Source organism: Thunnus albacares, chromosome 24 (assembly GCF_914725855.1).
Source record: "Thunnus albacares chromosome 24, fThuAlb1.1, whole genome shotgun sequence".
In the NCBI taxonomy this organism is placed as follows: Eukaryota; Metazoa; Chordata; class Actinopteri; order Scombriformes; family Scombridae; genus Thunnus; species Thunnus albacares.
Genome location: NC_058129.1, coordinates 6,144,048 through 6,165,552, shown reverse-complemented (window position 1 = coordinate 6,165,552; position 21,505 = coordinate 6,144,048). Strand labels below are relative to the sequence as shown.

The window sequence follows — 21,505 nt, the reverse complement described above, 5'->3', positions numbered from 1 at the left end:
TGATTTCCCTGGCTCTCATTTTTTACTTGCTAAAGCAATATAAGGACACATCATCAGTCAACCATTTTATTAAAATCATAGGAGATACAACACACTCCATGCCTATGATTTATGTGCCATAAAACAAATCCACAGTAATGGACAATGGAGATTGTTCATGCAAATGTAGCAACTGGGGAAGTCCCACATTTCGCTTTTTCAATTGGCGGTGTTTGCACAGGTCACAAGATTTTTAACCTTGAAGAACACTTACAGCGTGTTCAGACAGAAAGCAAAACAAACTGTCACCTTAGTTTTTCATGCAAATTTGACTGCTGGACCATTCCTACAATCTGTGTTTATTTGCCCCATATAGCCAATGTACCAATGGTAAGGACTAGAGCTGCATTGATTGATTAGATAATCAAATAATCATTTTAGTCTTTCTTTTAAGCAAAAATGCCAAATATTCAATGGTTGCAGCTTTTCAAATATAAAAATTTGAAGCTTTTCTGTGTCATACATGATAAACTGAATATCTTTTGGATTTGGGACTGTTCTGATCTGACAAAAGTTATTTGAAGGCATCGCCTCGAGCTTTAAGAAATTACAACAAGCATTTCTCTTTATTTTCTGACATTTTATAGACAAAACGATTAATCTATAAAATAATTGTCAAATTAATCAATAATGAAAATAATTGTTAGTTGCAGCTCTAGTACGGGCATTAGCTGTGAGCTAGTTAGCATACTGACTGTGTGCGTCTATAGCATATTCTACAATTCATATCTTATGTATTCTAAGTATTTTCAGATTACACTTTCCAAGTGAAATCTTTCATTTCAGTATAGATGCATGATGGGGGACCTCTGCAGTGGCTAACCACTTAAAGATACATAGATTTGCTGCATCCTGACATGCGTTATGTCACTTTATGAAAACTGTGTGGCTTTTAATGATGATTTCTATGACAAAACTGTAAAAAAAAGATACACAGACAGCATGCATTCAGAATGAGCTCTGAAGGGAGAAACAGGTTCGTATCTGAAACACAAATTTTACAAAGTAAGACCGAGCATGAGCATCATTTCAATGTAGAAAAAACTGCAATGAAAAAGTCAAAATGAATACTCATGTCATGATGAAAATGTCTGTTGTCACTTAATTCATTCCATGGATGGAGAAATATTTTGTATTAAGGCAAAAAAAAAAGCATCCATGTCAGCTGATGGCGATGGCGGAGTTGACTCGAGGAACAAACAACTCACCGAGCGTGAGTGGCGAAGACCTTTAACCTGATTGGACCGTTTTAGGGATGCGGTTCTACTACCTGCCTCCTGAGAAGATGAAAATATTCAGCCACATGTGGGAAAGAAAATACCTGAAAATTGAGGGTTTTTATTTTTTTAACTAACACATTTCTACAACAGAAGCCTCCACGAGGAATACAGATACCTATGAATAATGTGATGTGATAATGTAAGTTTAATTAGGCAAAACGCTGCTTCTGCTGTCAAGAGCTGACCAAAAAAGTTCATTTTAGAGGAAGTGCAATGCCTAGGTTGATTTATCATTCATATCCTGTTGGTGGGAGAAAAAATTAAAGAAAATTAGACTTTGTCCAGTCAGACTGCTGTCCTGCTTTCCTGTGGAAACAACACCAAATATTAATACTAGATTCATACAAACTTCTATCCCACTGGCATCTTTCAGTCAAAAAAAATGAATGACAAATGTTTCAGCAACAAGAAATATAACATCTTAAACCCACATAATTACTTATTTATCATAATTTGAGTCAGTTGCATACCGAAGTCAAAGTCTTAACATTTACGTCAAACATCCCATCAGCCAATTCCAACCTACCCTTGCAGCGTCATACTTGGCTGCCCTCTCGTTGTTGGCTTTCTCTGCCTTCTCCGCTAGCTTCTTTTGCATCTGAGGGCCCCTCCCGAAAAAGATGTAGTTGACGAAGGCGTACTCCAGCAGGGCCAGGAAGACCATGACGAAGCAGCCCATCAGGTACATGTCAATAGCCTTGACGTAGGGGATCTTGGGCAGCGTCTCTCGCAAGTGGGTGTTGATAGTGGTCATGGTCAGCACAGTGGTGATCCCTATGAGGAGGATAGAGAAATCATGGTGTTTTTAATCAATATAAGTATCATTATTACTAAAGCGCACAAAATAACCACAGAGCCTAGAACTGTCATGAGACAAAAGGCAGTTCGTAAAAGAGGATTTAATTTTAAAAAATATTAATGGAATCATCAGTAGCAGAAGTAAGTAATACTACTGTTGGTGTCAGTATTGATCTTGGTAGTCCTGAAATGCTTGGACAATAAATCAGTTAATCCATCAACAGGAAATGAATCAATGATTACTGTGATAATAGGTTATATCATTTGTTTAAAGCTGCACCAATCAATATTTTTTTAGTAACAATGAAAACAATTACACCTTTTTACTACAATTACTACTAACAAATACTACTATGAAAATAATTACTACTGAAAGAGGTCAGGAACCCACAGAGAATAATCATCAACTCTGCAGTTCCCCTCAGCTCTGCAGAGCATTTGTAGCGTCTTTCAGCTCATTGTTTTGGTTTTACAGCCCACAACTGTACTGTTTTGATTCATTCTCATGGCTCTCATCAACAGTTTCCAGCGGCAGGTAGCTGTTTCAAGCAAACAGTATTGATAAACCCACTGTACGTTACAACGTGCAAATGCAGTGGTGATTGTGTTTGAAGCTTGTTATGGGCACTCAAGTGGCCTAAAAAAATATAATATGTTTGGGTTTATGACTGGTAGTCAGATACATTAAGGCTTTGGTAACTTCTGTTGGACATTTGCTATTATTTTACAACTTATCAATAACACCAAAAATAGTTGAATTGTTAGAGTAACTGACAATAAAAATAATAATTAGTTCATACTTAGACATTAGGCTCAGGATCAATATGCTATCCTGGTATCCATCACAGCACTAGAATTAGAATCAGGATTAGGTAAATATGCAACGCATATATGCCTTGCAATATGCAAAAGTTTAAGTTTGACAAAAAATATCCTTAAGTATTATTAAAGAGTTTATTGGTCAAACACTCAGCAGCTCCATCAGGACTGTGTGGGTGCGGTTTGATCAGATTTGATTGACAGTAGCCTGGCAACAAACTAACAACCCCCAACTGCTATTGCTAAATCCTGATTGGTGCTCTCTCTTTGAATAGTTTTGTTTATTTCAAACTTTGACATACAATTTTGAATTCATGTAGAAATAAATAGCTGATTGAGAAAATAGGTTTTCTTGACCTTTTGAAGTTAAATTACTATAAGCATCTGCACAAGTAATAAGATAAATATAGTCTATATAGTATATTCTTACTAATTAGTTGTTGCGTTCATGTTTTGCTTGGGCAAATATGTTATGGTTAATACATATCATCATATCTCAGACTCTTCCATCCTCTGTCTGATATTTCCTGTCTTTCAACAGAGGCTGAAACCTCAAATCCTACCTTATTTAGATCTTTCAGCATTCATTTAAAGGATAAAATGTGAAACTCACTTTACTTTTTTTTCAATTCTCCAAGGCTTCCTTATTACCAGTCTTGTTAAATTTGATGCTTAATTAGTCCGAACCTGTCATAGCATAAGCCTGTCTTAAAGGAGCCTCGCGCCGTTCTAAGCAGGTGCTGCTATCTCGTCAGTAACCTTAAGGTCACGTTGGAGAAAACTCCAACAGATGTCTTAGGTGTTACTATAGAAACAAGGATATTTTTATACAAAACGTGTTTGTTCTGTGGCTATTTCCTCTCCTACTTAAAAGGAGGATTGATCCAGTGGAAAAATACAAATAATTACATTGCTTGTGGATTGCCTTGTTGAAGTAGAGTGTGTCAAAAGAAACAGTGAGAGAAGGGATGCGGGTGGGGGGCAAAACATGTATTTCGCTTGAGCACTCTTATAAAACAATTACAGACGCCTTTCTTGTTTGTGATCTTATTTTACTTGCATGAACACACACGGACTGGTAGGTGAGCACATACTGTAACCTCTGCTTCATTGAAATTCAAAGGTCTGCCTTCAAACCTCCAACTGCCCCTTGGTCATCAAGCAGAAATAACTCATTAGAATAGTGCCGCATGTATCTAGCCCCCCAGCTCTTAGTAACCTTAACCACGAGGGGTAACGAATGGCGTGATTGCTTGCTATCTCCCAGTAAAGGCACCTTGTGTGTTCCAGTGTGACAGAGAGAGATAGAGGGACTCTGATGACGTTGCAAATAAATAGATGAGGGGTAATTGAACTGGCAGAGGGTTTGATACATTTCACATGTCAGCTTACAGCAAATAAACACACGCCTCACCTATTTTCATGCAAACCTTGACCTCCTGCAATACAATAACGCTATATCTTATCTCATTACATATATATGGCAGATATAGCTCCCCTACTTTATCTATCTGTGCTCGAAATAAATGGAGCCTATAAGTAGCCAGGCCACTCATATAACACACACAGGCTTGAGGAGGATTGAGGAGTGTGCGTGCGTGCGTGTGTGTGTGTGTGTGTGTGTGTGTGTGTGTGTGTGTGTATAAAGTACAGTGAGGAGACATGGAACAGTCATGGGGTTGGGAGGAGGGAGTGGGATAGCTAAGGTCAATCTAGCCCTTAGTGTGATTTATTGGCACATTACAAGGCTAACGCCGCTCATGTGTGTGCATGTGTGTGGTGCCGTCAGACAGTGTGAGAAGCGGGTGTGAACGTGCGCAGGCTTGCCTTCACGTGCACACGCTCCGTGTCATTGCACCTTTGGCTTGCTATTGGACGGTGCAATCTCTGGGTTTTTTCTTTTTTTTTTTTTTTTGCTTAACGACAGCCTTGTTCTTTATAGGTGTTCTCTCAGCTGTGCCATTACTCTCTGTCCTTCACTCCCTCCATTCCCTCCATTCCCTCCTGGCCCCCCACCCCCCCCAGCTCCTCACTCCCTGTTTGGACAATTTAATCAAGGGGCCATGCGCCCATGGGCCTCCCTCCTTTTTCATCATGCTGTTACACTCTCTGGGGAGAAATATAGTTTTATAGGGTTTCTCTCACTCTCTGTCTCTTCCCGTCTCTCCCATCCCCTTTCTCTGTCTCGTCCCACTGTTCTCCCCCCTCCTTATCTCTCCCTCTGCCTCTGGCCCCCCCACCCAGATCTCACCATCATTTACTGGTGGTTTCCCTCTTTGCTCACACTGCACCTCTCTTTGTCCCCTCCCCCCGCTTTCTCTTGTTACATGTCCCCGAGTCTCTTTTCCACCTTAACAGCTGGAACAAAGGCACACGGCAATCAAATCTCTTCTAATCACGAGCCAATGGGCCATTAGCAACACAGCTCCACATTATAAAAAGGAAAAGGTACCATGTAGGATGCAATAAAACACTGTACAACAGCGATGAATGTTAACTGTGAGAATAGAGGCATGGGCGGTAAATCAAAGCAGTGCTAATTGAACATTTCCATTCATCACTTGCAGACAGCATAAATTGTCAGCTGTCTAGGAGTTGTCATTTTGGGAGTCTGCGGTTCAGAAAAAAAGAGGTTTTAAAGTACCTGGAGGACCATGGAAGCTGCTGAACAGTGAGTTCAAACTTGTGTCTACCATTACACTAAAAGTGCTCCCATACCAATTACAGCTAATGCCAACACCTTGACTGTTCATATAACATGATTATGAACAGAGGGTATGACTGCGGGAAATGGGTTTCAACCAGATTAGGGTGCGAGCAGGTCATTTGTAACTTTGCAATCCTTCGAAATTGCTCAAGAAAATGAGATTCTCCTTCAAACAATTCAATTGTTTGCCTGCTGCTTTCTTGAATTGATTTCTCCCTGCTCATTATGCTGCTCTTACCGGCAGGTTTGCACACACGAAAGGAGCAGACACTTTTCCACCATCACAGGACCTGCTGAAAGCTCGTAACGATCCATCAGGAGTAGTGAGTGGACCTCCAGTTGCCTCTCAGCTGAGGAGGCACACACCGGATATTGCAGCTAGCAGGATTTCACACGTACACATCCCCTCACAAACACACACACACAAACAGACGCACACTCAGTGGCACAAGGTAATGACCGGATATTGCACACGTGCCTTAACGAAACAAAGCCAACCAGTTCAAGCAGGCATAAACAAATAAAAGTGTGTTTGCATGTGCGTGATGGTGCTCTCCAGGTATCCATTCCAGTCTCTAACAAGCTGTGTGGATAACAGGGGAAGAGATGGGTGTTGGATCAAAGCACGTTTGCCAAAAAGCATTATGATGTGTTAAGGTCATTACTGTTCCATTATCTCATATAAAGATGATATAAAGCAGCAATCAATTGGCAGGGCCAGATTAAACTGTTAGGGGGGCCCGTGGCAAATATTTGCTGCTTGGCCCCTTCTGACCCACCCACCTCCGAGCCTCTGTGTATTGTGTATGTGCCCCGCTGCCTACAAGTTTCCATTAGTGTAGCCCACACACTGCACCCTACATGGTAGTAGAGCTACACCGATTAGTTGATCAGTTTATTGACTAATGCCTAACAAAAATGCAAAACATGGTTCCAGCTTCTCACATGTGAAAATGTACTGCTTTACCTTGTCTTAGAAATATACTGAATTTCTTTGGTTTTTGGGCAGTTGGTCAAACAACAAAAGCAATTTGAAGATATCAACTTAGTCTCTATGGAACTGTGTTGGGTATTTTTCACTATTTCATTTTAATTTTTCTAATATTTTATAGACCAAATGGCCACTTAACCACGTGAGAAAAGACAAGGTACATTTGTTACATGCCAGCCTTTTAAATTACCACAAACCAACTGACACACAGTGATTCTGGGGCCTGTAAGGCTCTTGGGGGTCCTGGTCCCCTTGGGCAATTTGCCTGGTTGGTAATTCAACCTTGTCAACTGGTGAGCCACTTTTGCTTTGACAGTCAAACTCTCTAAGGAAATCTGGGCATATAGAGAGACCAACTTTGATTTTTCCTCAGACACTGGGGATAACATTTACCACTGGGTTTTTCAAGATTGATGTCTCCACATTCGAGACTAATTTTGAAATCATAGTTTGGTATGCAAAGCTGTTTCAAGTATCCATTTCTGTGCCATCGCTAATTAAGGGGAATCTGGTGTTTTTGGAAAAGTTTGCCAACTGTGGGGGCTTTGCTGCATGAATGATTGGATTGTTGCCAGTTCAGAAAGAGCCTTCTCTTTTCAGTGCAAAACTACTCTGAATTAGTGCCTGAAAGAAATCTGATCATGTTAGTATGAACGAAACTCCTACGGACAAATATTACTGAAGCAAAGCTCACTTTAGGCACAGGAATCTCAACATGTTGTCTGGCTTGATTTCTAATATTGCCAAAACGTCTGAGTGGACGGCTACTTCCCCACTGTGAGGAAATACTGCTTGGTGGATTTACTAGTCATGAATGGCGCTTTTTTTTAGCTAGGTATTTAATGAGATGCCTCTTGGCTGTGGAAGTGACGCTTGGTTCCAACTATAGGTAGTAAGCTAGTTAGCTGGCAGTTAGCTTACATTAAAGCAGATAAACACTTTTGCTCATGCGTTTGTGTTTTGGAAACTCTAAGAAATGCTATATATTGCTCTAACTACGGGAGAACAAGTTACATTTGCTACATATCCCATGTATATTTTCCCCTGCCTGATCCCTCATATGCCATTCAGAACTACCAGCTTCAATATTAAACAAAGACAAAACTGTGCTTCAGCCTCCTGTGAGGAATCACAATAATTACAAACCAGTGACCTGCTGCTTCCATCTCTGCCTTGTTTACTGCTTGCAGGAGCCCCACAGTGAGTGGGCCTTTTGCACCCACACTAGCACTCCTCAATAACAAGTGAAATTTTTCTCATTAGAGACATGATGTATTTATAGCTCCTGAAGGCCTGTTGGTGACCACAGCAACTACAGACCCAAGGTATGACCTAGTTTGGTCCATGTCAAGGTCATGTATTCATGCTTTTGCCCAACGGAAAGACAAATCAAAGTCAAACACAGCCGTAAAAATATACAAAAATAGAGAGTACTGTATGTTTACATGCACACCAGGACACCTAATGATTTCAAACAGATACTGTGAGTCATAAGATATACTGAAACCACAATATTCACACATTTGAAGTACCATTGATTAGCCTATTTTCATTGAAGACAGAGACCTAATTTATTTTTTCCCCTTCAAAAAACAGCAGATATAATAGAAATGTTCATCAGATCCATTTCCATGTTGGCCACCAATTTCTGAGCCATTCCCTGAAGCTACTGCTAATCCCATGACAGAGAAGGTCAGTTTCATGAAAAACACATATCGCTTTTGGGAATCCATCAGGAGGGAAAGGAGGCTGTGGCTCGTCCTGGTGCCTGACCTCATCTGAGAAAGCCAAATAGCTGTTCTTTAACAGCTACTGCTCCTTACCTAGAGCCACTCTGGCTGCCGATGCATCGTAGTTTATCCAGAAGGAGACCCAGGAGAGGATGGTAATCAGGATCGATGGCATGTACGTCTGCAGGATGAAGTAGCCAATGTTCCTCTTCAGCTTGAAGCTCAGAGACAGTCGAGGGTAGGCACCTAAGCGAAAGAGGAGACAGAGATGCAAGCAGTGCAGAAATTTATATCTAATAGAAAATTTTAAAGTGGTATTAAGGGTCACGGTGCATAAAATAAAACGTCAGGTTCAGCTAATTTTTAAAAAAATCACTTAAAATATCAAACGTGCCTGTAAAAACACCTAACTTATATTATTCCAAGGAGCATGCAGGGACACCTTGTGTTTTTGTTTCAGTTTCCATGACAACCCAGACAGCATGGGCTGGATTTATTGCCATGGTAACAAGTATCCCCTTCACCAGCTCAAAAACACACACCAACTCTTTCACACACACGCACACACAAAACTGTAACCCTATTTCGTGATGATGTGACACAATATTCAGGATGGTGATAAAAATTTTAGCACATTTTGATTGATCAATTCTCCACATCTCATCCACCTCCATAATTCATGATGATTCTGTGGGATTCAGTATTACTGCAAGAATAGTTTTATAAATGCATGTAGCAGCGCCTCTGATGCTTCATAAGTAAGGAATTAAAAATCATATTCCTCACTAGGATGTGAGCGTTTCTGTCATTACTATTCCCATGACCTGGAATGTAAACAGTATGTGTGCCTGTGTGCACATGAGACTCTGACACGACGAGCGATGCACGATTTCTCATCAATCTCCCAGCATATGTCTCTATATGGACTGAATCTGTGGCTTGTTACTCCCGCTATTCTTAGCTATTTTCCATTTTCGTCTTATATTGGAGGAGAAGTGAGGGCCATTACGCTGATATTTCCAATCCGTGGGTTTCAGCCAAAGCTACTTGTGGTGAGCGTGGGTCCAATCAAGTTGGATAGAGAGTCACGCTGAAAAAACACTCATAAAGATTCAGTGCCTACTGTGTGTCTGATTGCAATAAAAATCATGTTATTTTAAAGCTGGGCTGGGCAATTTTGTTCATTAAATGTTATTTCCCACTATATAACTGACAGACTGCTATAATTGACATTGGGTGACCCAATGGATGCAGTTTATAACCTGAGCTTATATGTGGTTCTACAGTATATGGGAATCATGTTAAAGAAATGCTGTTGCAAAGGTGAAACATTTGTCAGACAAGAACATGTAAGGATGCAACTAATGATTATTTTCATTATTGATTCAACTGCTGATTATTTTCTTGAGTATTCCATTAATCAGACCATCCAACCATCATCCAACCAGAAAAAGTCATTAGAAATGAAAGACATTTCTCTAAAAGTGTAGATCTTAAAAAATAATTTAATTAGTAATTACACATGAAATGGAGCTCAGTCTCACCTGAATCACATTACAAACAGATTATCTTAAGGGAGATAATTAAACCTACCTGTTTCTATAGATAATGGTATAGAAACAGGCACACACAAATGTTTGACTTTGTTTAAATTCTGTTTTTACATAAAGCATATCCAGCAGCAGCATGGGTTTGTTTGGAATAAAAAGAGCCGAGTATGAGCAGCAAATACAAAGTAGCACTCAAAATACTCAAAAATAAAACAAAATAAAACAAAACACTCAAAACAAATTAATGACTCAGAGAAAGACATGAGTGGTAGAAAGCAAAGAGAGACAGTGTCTGGCCTTCAGGAATAAAATGACGAAGGATGATGACAACAGATGCAGCTCTTTTTTCAGGGATTATTGGAAATTTCTGGCAGATGATTGCTTTTGGTTTCCGTGAAGGCTGCAACTAAGAGCTATTTTCATATTTGGTGAAGATGTTGATTATTGTTTTTGAGTAAATTTTAAATTATCTTTTTAAATTGACCAAATAACATGAAAGCTATCCCTTAATTTATGCAATTTAAAGACATTAATTTCTCAACCAAGGTAACAATTTAGAGATGGCTTTGAAGCTATTTGGTCAATTTTAAGGGGTTTAAGGAATCCCTTAATGTATTATAATCCATTAAATTTGGAGTTTTCCCTGCTTCTGTGCCTTAATTTTTCAATTAAGTTCATTTTCAAGGTACAAATTAAGCATTCTTTTTTTTTTTTTTTACCTCCTTTAGTTTTGTCCAACCAACAGCCTGAACCCCAAATTGATTCAATTGACAATGACATAAACAGAGAAAATCAATATCTCCTCACATTTGAAAAGCTGGAGCTTGCAAATGCTTTGCATTTTTGCTTCATATATAAAAATCAAGACACCTCAAATGTATAAAACCAGAGTAAAAAGATGAGCTCATTGTTAACCATATTATAAAGCTGGTTGGTGGTAAAACACAGACTATGCTGTATTTATCACATTGGATGATCCTCCTATATTTGGCTCATGGTTAACAGTTCTGGCAGTGAACAAACCAAACACAGGCTGAACATACACTCCATTACAGTGAGAATATGGGAACAGACTGTCACAGGTCTTAAAATATCCCATTCACTTCTTTTAATACATCCTGAAAGGCTGCTCCTCCAGCCTGAATCGGAACCGAGCATCTTTGCAGCAGCAGATGTAGAAGTGGTTTAAGAGAAGGTGGGAGGCTGAGGTTCTGTTGCGTGTGGGTGTAAAACTGTACTGGCTGTAACTGCTACAACAAACAACATCAGCGAGTGGGAAGAACACCATGTGTGAGGCCAAGGAGGAGACGGCGAAAGAAGAGTCGACAGGATGCAGGGATGATTATAAAAGTTGAGTTGGGGATGACGGTACAACAATAGCGTCTGGGAGGGTGGCTGGGGAGAGGAGGAGGTCTGCTGTCTGTCCTTTTTGTCTCTTTTGTCACCCTCGTAGCAGGGGTGTTGCAGTCAAGTTTAACATGCAGTGAGAGACTGTTGTCAGCACTCTGGTTCAGTAAGGTTTTTCGATAGCGGCGAGGCTCTAGGGAGGTCAATGTCTATCTGTCTATGTCAGTCAGTCCACCACTTTAGTCCAAAAACTACACTATCTCAAAATATAAAAATATCTCAACAACTATTGGATGGATTCCCATGACATTTTTTTTCATGGTTCCCAGACAATGTATCCTAAAAATGTTGGTAATTCCACTACTCAGCCTCTTTTTTTTTTGTTTTTTCTCTTTCTTTTCCTCTTTTTGTTTTGTTTTATTTGTATTTACTTCTTTTGTTTTTAATATTTCTTTGAGGTTAGTTCTCATTAGCAAATGTTAGTAACCTGCTAACACGTTAATGTTAATATGCTACAACAAAAACAGTGAACCTGGTAGGTATCGCACCAGCTAAACGTCAGCATGTTTACTTTGTCACTGCAAGCACATTACCATGCTGACATTAGCATTAAATAGTACTCCACCAACCAGAGATATCATCTTTTTAATTTCACAAGTTTTTCTTTCTTGTCAAAACTAGGCACATACGTTGAAGCTCGACTAAATTCATAGTATTCAACTGATTCAACTATACAGATTCCTGCATGTTATGCTAGTAGTGGCTAATGTGGTCTGGAGCTGCTAGCCTAAAGCAAAAATGAGGAGTGAGCTACAGAGGTCTGGTCAGATTTTTTTCATTTTCAAACTTGTAGTCTTCGCACAGCTCCCTCTGGAGCCACAAAAGGCTTAATACAACTTATTCCACACATGCAGTAGTACTCCCCAAGACCTGTAAACAGCCCTTGATGTGTAAAATCGGTGGAGTGCCCCCTTTAAGTCAAAGACCTTGAGCACAGCCTCACAGAGCTGCTAGCTGCTAGACTCTTTTTCAAGGTCTTGTTTGGTGGAAGTGATGAATAAAATAGCGTTTTGCTTTGTAACACATTACTTCAGATTGTAGAACTTCTTCAGAAAAAACACATTTGCTGTAGCACTTTCAAAAAACAATTGCTTTCTCCGACTTCAACCATGATACCACGTGTTTATCGGTATACAGCTGTGACAGGCTTTCCCTGGTGTTCATTGTTCCTTTAGCAAGATCATTTTTAAAGTCATACTGATAACCATGAGGTCAAGAAGTCCTGGCGAAATTGCTCTTTTTAATGCTGTTGCTGTTTTACCGCCATTTAAATATCACTGGGATTTCCTTTAGAAAGTCAAGTATTCATTCTTGTGTGCAGAGGGGACAGGAGTGCTAAGGCATATTGATGAATTTCAGTACTATTTTCATTAAAAAATGTCCACTTTCAAGGCCATTTTTTAAAAAATTAATGAAGCACTTTGAAACCAACCTCAAACTTGAAGGAATATTCAAGGCCTTTAGTGTCAGATTACAGCAAAAACATAAAATATAGATGTTACTGAATATTTCAAGCTGTTGTTATGACAGGTCTCTTGACAGAACAAAGATGACAGAGCGAATGAAGACAGTAAAGGTGATGATAGCTTTGACATTGATGAATGCGCTCTATGTGACAACGACACACACTTAAATGTCACACAGCAACGTTGACTGGTCACGCGTACATTTGCATACTGTACGTACACACACAAACAGGCAGTGTTTGTCTGTGTGCTTAGAGGAGAATAATTGATGCTGCGGGCCTCATTCCACATGAATATATGATGCTCTGAATCCTGGGCTGTTTTTCTATCAGAAAGCAGAGTAATTGGCACCCAACCACACCTCTTACAAGTGAGAGGAAAAGATATACTAAAGGGAGGGAGAAGAGAAATGTGGGATAAGCTCCAAAAAGATAGGAAGAAAGTTGAAAAAAAAAAGAAACGACATAGGCTGAGAAAGATACCAAGACTGGACTGAAAAGAGGGATAGGAAAAGAAAAAAAAGAAGGGAATTAAAGGCTGGCTAGTGGCACGTGTAATGGAGGAAACCTGGTCATTAGCCAGCTTGGTGGGGAGCCTTTGATGTGCTTCACACATCCTGCCAAGAGCATGGGAGCAGACCACTGGACACTAAACTTTAATAGTCGCCACCCACAGGGGACATGCCGCTTCTCGCAAACAAGCGCACTATGCTGTGCTCGCCTCAACACATTCACACATGAAGGCTGAGACACACATGTACTGTACGCAGTCAGGAATGATGGTGAACGCAATGCAGCACGTGTGCAACACTGTTAGGCACAGAGATAAATATATACACACACAGAGAGAAAATGAGGGTGAAAGGAAAGGAGAGCGAGTCAGAGTGAAGCACTTGTGTGTAAAACAGCAAACAAAAGAATGATTTACTGTCCATGTCCTTTAACAGACTGGGTGTGACTCTTCCTCATGAGTCAAACCTCGGTGAGAAATTATGTTAATACTTTGTCACATAGCTTTTATTTCCCCCCCATGGCTGTGGAGAAGCTTTCTGACTGTGTCTCCGCTGACAAGATTATATGGCAGTTGGTTAGGGAGCGTCAATAAAGTTCTGTATCTAGGCCTAAATGTCCATATAAAAATCTGATTAATTTGGGACACCAGACACATAAAAAACAAAGTTCACAGAATATATCAGAATACCCCTGCAGGCAGTGAGTGTTGCTGAGTTACCCCTCCCTGAGTTAGCAACACAAACTAATTACAACATGAGATACAATACTGCAAATGTTTTTCATGTAACTTGACAAATTGCCTTGAAGTGTCACCCTGTCTTCTAATTAATTGCCCTGAGAGATGAAATGCTCTAAAGAAAATGGCCATTGTGAACCTATAAATAACACTTGATTGATGTGTTTCACAACACCAGTTAATGACGGCACGACGTCCTGAGATTTACAAGCCGTGCACACCTCTTGTGTCTGCATTTATTTTTTCCTGAGCAACCATGCTTCATGTTTAATCAATAAATATTCATTAGAGGTTTGGAGGATAATTTGAGCTAGCTGCAGGCCATTGAAAGTCTTTTACATTACTGATGGCTTTGTATTCAAGAACTTTATGACATTTCATTTATTTCTTTTACTGTGTGTCTGAGTTTTTTATACAACATACCTTTTTTCATTTTGAGGCTGTAAAGGCTTTTCCTGCATTGCCTTTGTAAAAGTAAATAAAGATGTGAAATTTAATAGAAATGATTGAAAAAACAGATTTTCCATTTAAGAATCAAACTCTTTAAATAATACATGTGAATGCAAACTTAAGATTAAATTGCTTCTGACACACTGATAGATTTTATTGACAGACTGAATTGATTGGGGTCTTCAGCCACATTTTATTAATGTCAGAATGATGAGTGCCAGAGAACCCAAACCATTAATTCCAACGTTGCCTCTCAGGGTCAAGAACCACCTGACACGGACATCATTTGCTCTGTAAATCACAGCGTTTACGGCATGTTTTGGTTAAGTACCATTCCAGCATCCTTGCATCAGCCACTGTTACTTGAGGGATACTTCAAAGGCAGCACATTTCCTCACTTCAACCCAATTAGAAGCACTGACAAATACAGCTTCGGCTCTGAGGATTTAAGATCAACAGATCAAGCTTTGGCATGGATTTGTTTGCTACAGAAATTGATTAAATAATCAGCTTGAAAATAGGCCAACGCTTGATATGAACAATATCATCTAAAATGTAACACTCACTTGTCAGGCTTGTCATGTATTATTCCCAAAGGACAGTCTGTTGGGAAGGCCCAAGCCTGCTGTAGAACACACATACAGTACAGATCACATTGCACTATAGAGTTAACATATTTACCTGTGGAAAAGACTACATTTCTGGAAACCAGCTTGTAATCGACAATGGAGAACTGAGGCAACTCGATCCGTGTCACCCCCGTTACAGCCGTCTCGCCTCCTTTCCAGTAGAACTCAATGTCATCTGTGGTGTAGCCATCTGCACAAGAAGACACACACATATACGCCAAGGTGTAACCATCTGTCTAAGCATCACTGGAGACCAAGATATGCAGTGTTGCTGATCGTCCAACTGGGCTGTCATTTGGTAAGGAAAAAAAAATGTTTGAAGTTGTTTCCAAGAACCAGACGTTGATTTGAGGAGAAGTCAGTCAGTTAATAGGTTCACTTGAGTTCACAAAAATCTTGACATTTCTTCTGTCCTTGATAGCACTTTTTGGATCTCTCACTTTTCTATATATAATTAATAGTCTGCTCTGGAGGTGTCTTGAGAACCAGCTCTGACTTTCACTTCAGTAATTTGAGAGATATTAGGGCATTAGAATCACCCAAAGTTAGCTCAGTAACATCAATGCTAAACTGGAAATCTCATAAATTTAAAGATGAAATTTTTTTTAATATAATGGATGGATCAAATCACATTGTGTATTGTGCAGGCATTGCCTGTACTGGCAAATTAACAGAGAATTATCACCCAACTCTTCAGTTTCCCACAGTTCTACAGGGCATCTTAGTATCTTTTTTGGTTTTATGGCCTGCAATTTTAATCTACTGGTTCCCCATCACCATTATTGTCCACCTCATTACCAGTCACAGCATGCAGCTGTTTTCAGCAAAAAAAAGCTCTCATCCTGTAAAACCACTGTACGCAACCTGCACTGCACCAAACAACGGACAAAGTTAGCATAAAACTTGTGAACATGGTGGATAATTCAGCAGCTAAACAGCTAAATATTGGACTTACATTTGTCAGGTGGCCACAAACATGACTGCAAATGAATGCTAATGTTGCTCCATATCTGCTGGATGTGTAAATAGACAGCTGTATGCTAACAAGTTCGCTAGGCTATATATCAACTTTACAAGGTGATACAGTATATCAATGTCTACTGTTGGTGCAGCCACTGTTTATTTTCTGACTGATAAATATGGAGTTGTTGCACTGAAATAGTTCTAAAAAATAAATAAAAAATAAATTTTGCATTATTCTGTGTAAGTTTTACCTACAAAATATTTGGATGTGGGCCAGTAACATTAACGCCTACTTATCATTTTGCTTTAGCACTGCACTGTTCTCCTGCTATTGCTCAAGACAGTATATGCTACATGGTTGGCATTGAAAACCAGAATCACAGATTTACCAGGGACATATAGAGGATCACTTGTAAATTTATGAATGGGCCAATCTACTATAAACTTGCTCAGAATACAGTTGTACAATGTCTTCAGGTTTTGTTTATTTCTTGGAGCCCACAAATTTATGGCAGAAAAACTGTTATAAACTGGACTCCTTTAAAAGATGTGGACATTTATTATAACCTGATGCACCAGATGGTTTGTTACACAGAACCATCTGAGAAGTCGTCCTTGGAAACTGTTTGGAAAAGTGCAGGCACTTTCAAAAAATACTTGGCACGTGATTGGATAAACCATCTGTCTATCACTGTCTATCAAAGTCTATCTTGTGAGGCAGTTGGATTTGCGAGATCATGAGAGAATCCTCATAGGACGCTGATTGGTCTAAACCACGGGTGGTTCAGACACAAGCACATAACTTGAAGCCTAACAAGATGGATTCTTGAGTGATCTCATGATGTTGTGATCTTGCGAATCAAGCTGCCCTACAAGGTAACATTTATTAGGCAGAGAGGGTCTACAAAAGATTCTATTGAGTTATGTGAAGTGTAGTATCCAGCATTTTTTAGCTTAACCAATACTAAAAACTAAAAGTCAGAATACCTCCTTTGACTATTCTTTCAGTAGTCGTATAGGCTATGTATTGTACAGTATTGTCATATAAGGTAAACCCCATTCTTCTACAGATCTAAAACAAATGCTACAGACCTCAAAAAAACTCAGATTGATATTGTTTCACTCAAACTAATATATTCTACACATGAGACTGTGCTGGTTTTCTTCTAAGCCTGTGCAGTGTGCTGAATGTCGGCCCGAAAGGCATTTTGGCCTCTCTACTCACAGCTCTCTATCTCCAGAGTGCAGTTCTGTTCATCCAGGGGATACCTCCTGAGATCCATCATACACGCAGCTGTCGTAGTTATCCTGCAATAGAAGACACAGATGGGGGAAGGAGAAGAATATATTTTAGATACTGTATGTGATTTACACAGACTGCATGAAAGGAAGATGGATAGGAAGCAAGTAAGAAGGATGACTATCATTTTTCTGGCCTATTTGATTGTTATTATAAAAACAGCAATGCGAGTAAGTGTAATTACTGAAGAAGGAAGCATACGAGAGTGTGGGATTACAGTTAGATTAAAGCATAAAGGTGATAGAACTTGACTTTGTCAAGTGTTCGTTTGTTTTTACACTAAATTCCTCGGTTGGCATCATATCACTGAAGACTATTGGCATTGTCATCGTAAAATTAGATTATGACACCACCTCCGGGGTAAAATGCTGACTGGGTAACTGTATACATAATTATACTATAGATCCCAGGCAGACAAGCAGCCCTCACTTATTTGTTTCAGTCCATGTCCCATTCAATAAAACTGGCAAACCTCCATCTAGTGATTAAGTGAAAATTTGTGAAAATAAAATTCATATCACGGCAACACAGCTTGGCAGAGTTTAGTGCCTGCTCATCTATACTGGGTCATGAGGAGGTATCCCTTTGTGTATCAGATGTATGAGCTCAAACGGCTGATGATCAGACAGTTAAAATAAGCAGCAAAGTGAAATGCAAATTCAAAATGATTTAGGCTAAGTCTGCCCTGATTAAAAGCCGGCTGCTTGGCAGGGAGCCACTGGATGTCTTCATTCAGTTAAGACTCAGATGAGACTATGGAAACCCATTAGGTGATAATATTATACAGCTAAAATTACAATAACATAACATCAGGTCTGCAAGATATAGACATGTTGTCATTACTCTGACATACTACCCTTTACATATAGATTTCTAACTTGACATAACTTGTCATATAAGATAAATTATCTATGAACTTGAAAGCCTGTCTGCTTCCTCACTTTTTCATTCTGAGTATATGAGTATACAAATAAGATTAAAACTGTACATATTTCAGACTTGAAATAATAAAAGTAGAGCTGAAACATATTCACACATTCATTGATCAGTAGATTGACAGAAAATTAAGCAACAATTTTTTTTAAGGCAAAAATCCAACTTTCCAAATATGAATATCTGCTTTTCTTAATCTTGTGTGACAGTAAATAGAATATCTTTGGGTTATGGAGTCCCGAAGTGGTCAATATTAGTTAAATAACTAAATAAGACATTTGTGTAAAATTTATAAATGAACCTATAAATTCAGAATTCAGAAATTATTTATTATGGAATGTTGTTTTTATTTCATAATGGCATTTTCCCAACGACACATTTATTTAATGTCAATCTTCATAATGTCACTTTTTATTTCATAATGTCACTTTTTATGACAGTGGTGTCCGCCCCCTCGCCTTTCAGCCCATCAGCCCACCTGCTTCTCTTAAGCATGCAAGCTCAACCACTGCTACAAAATCTAGCCAGCTAGCTCATGTTAACTAGAGCAACAACAATGTCAAAGTAATTCTGAATCAAACAACTGGAGGCTACTATTGTAAATAAACACAATACATGCAGTACAGTGACATTATACAATAAAACAGGGCTCCATAGTGGGTTGGATAAAACCTGCAAATATAGAGTGTCTTTAATACCATGATAGGAATCTGTATTCAGCATGTTACTCAGCCCTACCTGACATACATTTATGTAACGGCTCATATCACAAACACCACGTCACACATCTCCCTCTCGCTTTGATCTCTTGAAAGCATTGAGAGGTCTATAAGTAGCCCACAAGCCTAAGTGCTATGAACTCCACTTGCATAATCAAGCATGGCTGTATGACTGTAAAGTATGAACACTGACAGACACAAACATACACACAAACATGCAAGTATGCATGCAAATACACACGCACGCACTTTTCCTTTTGCACTCTAATAATTCAAAGCATGCATCCATATTCATAGGTCACACCAACTCTTCTGAACCTGCCTGTCGAAAAGATCAATGGAAATTCAAAACAAGGGCTTTATGAAACAAATATCAAACAGCAGCTGCAAGCTTAACATTGCATTAATGCACCTTCTAACCTGTTCACAGTTCTTTTCATGGATGATCTCTGACTGTGCACTCTTTTCCTAAAAAAAAATCAAATGCCAGGGTGCCCTTGAGCATGACACATAATCCTGTGGTTGCACAGCGGCCAGCAGCAGAGAACTGCTAAGTTCTCAGTTTGGGACACTGTGGTGCCGTAATAGGGTTTTTAACACATAGAGTTAACTTGACACTGGGAAACATCTGAGAACATTTTTGACCGAGATTCAGTTTTTTGCACATTGTGGGGAGTGTTAGTCATTTGGATGTCCCAGAACTTGCACATTATCACTCTCACAGCATAAATAACCTCACTTTTTACACTGTGGTATGAAACACAGTGAATAATTACACCTGGAATTAATTTAGAGGGCATTTAAAACTGAAATTCTCTGTATCTTTCTTATTAACAAACATGTTGCGTTATGCTGGCATCGTGGATGAAAGCAAGGACAGAGAAGCTACAGACATATGACAATATGTTTTCAGTGCAAGGCAGAACCTACCTGAGGCCGTAGAGAACGGTTCCATCTGGATGCAGTCGGATCATTCGGTTTTTGACGGTGACTCCGTGGACAAAAGACTTCTTGTCGTTGAGGAAGTACGTGTCTGGGACCCAGAGCTGGTCAGCAACCCTGTTATCCAGGGTTAAGTTGAGGGGGATTCCTACGTAGGCTAGACGCTTGTCCCTCCAGTACTGTTGGAAATACATGGTCAACGTGTAGTCCTACAAAGACAGACAGAGGAAAAGAGACTTTTTATTACCTACTCTATTTCAACAGTTAAGTAGATTCTTAAATTACAGATACATACATGTATACTGCACAAATACACACAATTTAAATCTCAAATTTAGCAAGTTTTACACCAGCTTTACTGCACAGATGAAGCAAGCTGCTGCAGACCTCAAAAGCAAACATTAACAGCTTTGAAATATTTGCTCTGCCCATTCCCCTACTGTTGATGCTCCTAATATTTATGTGACATGACACAGCATCCTACAAGCTGGAAGGAGTGTGAGCCAACTGGTTCACACGCTGCAGCCAAAATTCTCAGATGTGCCTTTGCCCTCCCTTCTGGAATACAGTAACGGATACAGCAATGTGCCATTGTAAAACAGCGAGTGGGCAGGCTGACTCATGTAGCTGCAGCTTTAGTGGAAAAGTTCATAGAAAATTTTCGCCTAATATGTCAACATTTTTCTCTCCCTTAGTAGTGTAAGCACAGTGAGGCTCAGAGTTGAACTTTAATGGCACCCAAAAGCTTTTTAAACATATGTTTCCTTTCATTTAATTCAAGTAGGCTGACTCTTGAGCATTAGAGGACATTATTTTTCCTCTAAAATAGAGTAAATTAATGGCTGCTTTTTTTATGCTGTTTCATTGTATGCCAAACTACTTTTATTTTGTCTCCATCGAGGACCAAAAATGGAAATATGTGCCTTAAGCAACACTTTATTGTACTATCCTCTGAGATCTTATGTATTTTGATAGTCTAATATGTATTTTCCCATTTCACAAATGCGATCAAAATCAAAGACTGTATCTCTAAGGAGCCATTGCTGTATGCAAGAGATTTAGCACTTCCTGTATGTAGTCTAAGCTCCGTAAACTGCTGAAGCTGGTTGTTAAAGCGGGAATATAACTTTTGAAAGAAGAAATAAAACATTCTTCATCTTGCAAATGGAATACTGAATAGATAAGCATTAAAACACACTCGTGCCCAATCAAATAGACTCTCAGGTTTTGTCATTACAGATTTACTTGGCATGACCAGTAGCTTTTGCCAAGTCAATTCTCTGACTTAATGAATCTTTTTTACTTGTGTTGCTGTGACCCCATGTTTTAGCATTTACCAATATCCCACAACAGCGACTTGCTGCCAAAGACGACTCTGCTCAAAAGACAGTTACACAAGCTCACTTTAAACTGAACTGGTGGATCCTTTGCTATTTGGGTATTGCTGACCACGACTGAACCTTAGTGTTTATTTTCATTTTATGTTTGATTTATTTTTCATGCCAATTTCTGATTTGTTGTGGTAACCTAATGT

At 39.3% G+C, this 21,505-nt stretch overlaps 1 protein-coding gene across 3 annotated transcripts in view; it reads right to left on the bottom strand.

The window, feature by feature from the left end:
* Positions 1-21,505, bottom strand: part of LOC122976597 (gamma-aminobutyric acid receptor subunit beta-3-like) — a 63,909-nt gene that overhangs the window by 4,197 nt on the left and 38,207 nt on the right. For 2 of the 3 annotated variants that reach the window (XM_044345168.1, XM_044345170.1), the window contains 6 exons: positions 19,960-20,180; positions 17,303-17,385; positions 15,167-15,304; positions 8,458-8,610; positions 1,846-2,093; positions 1,248-1,316 (listed from right to left, as the gene is read on the bottom strand). In XM_044345168.1, coding sequence (XP_044201103.1) covers positions 1,248-1,316; positions 1,846-2,093; positions 8,458-8,610; positions 15,167-15,304; positions 17,303-17,385; positions 19,960-20,180 — 912 coding nt within the window. The remainder of the gene's footprint in view (positions 1-1,247; positions 1,317-1,845; positions 2,094-8,457; positions 8,611-15,166; positions 15,305-17,302; positions 17,386-19,959; positions 20,181-21,505) is intronic. The other variant, XM_044345169.1, reaches the window with a different exon arrangement.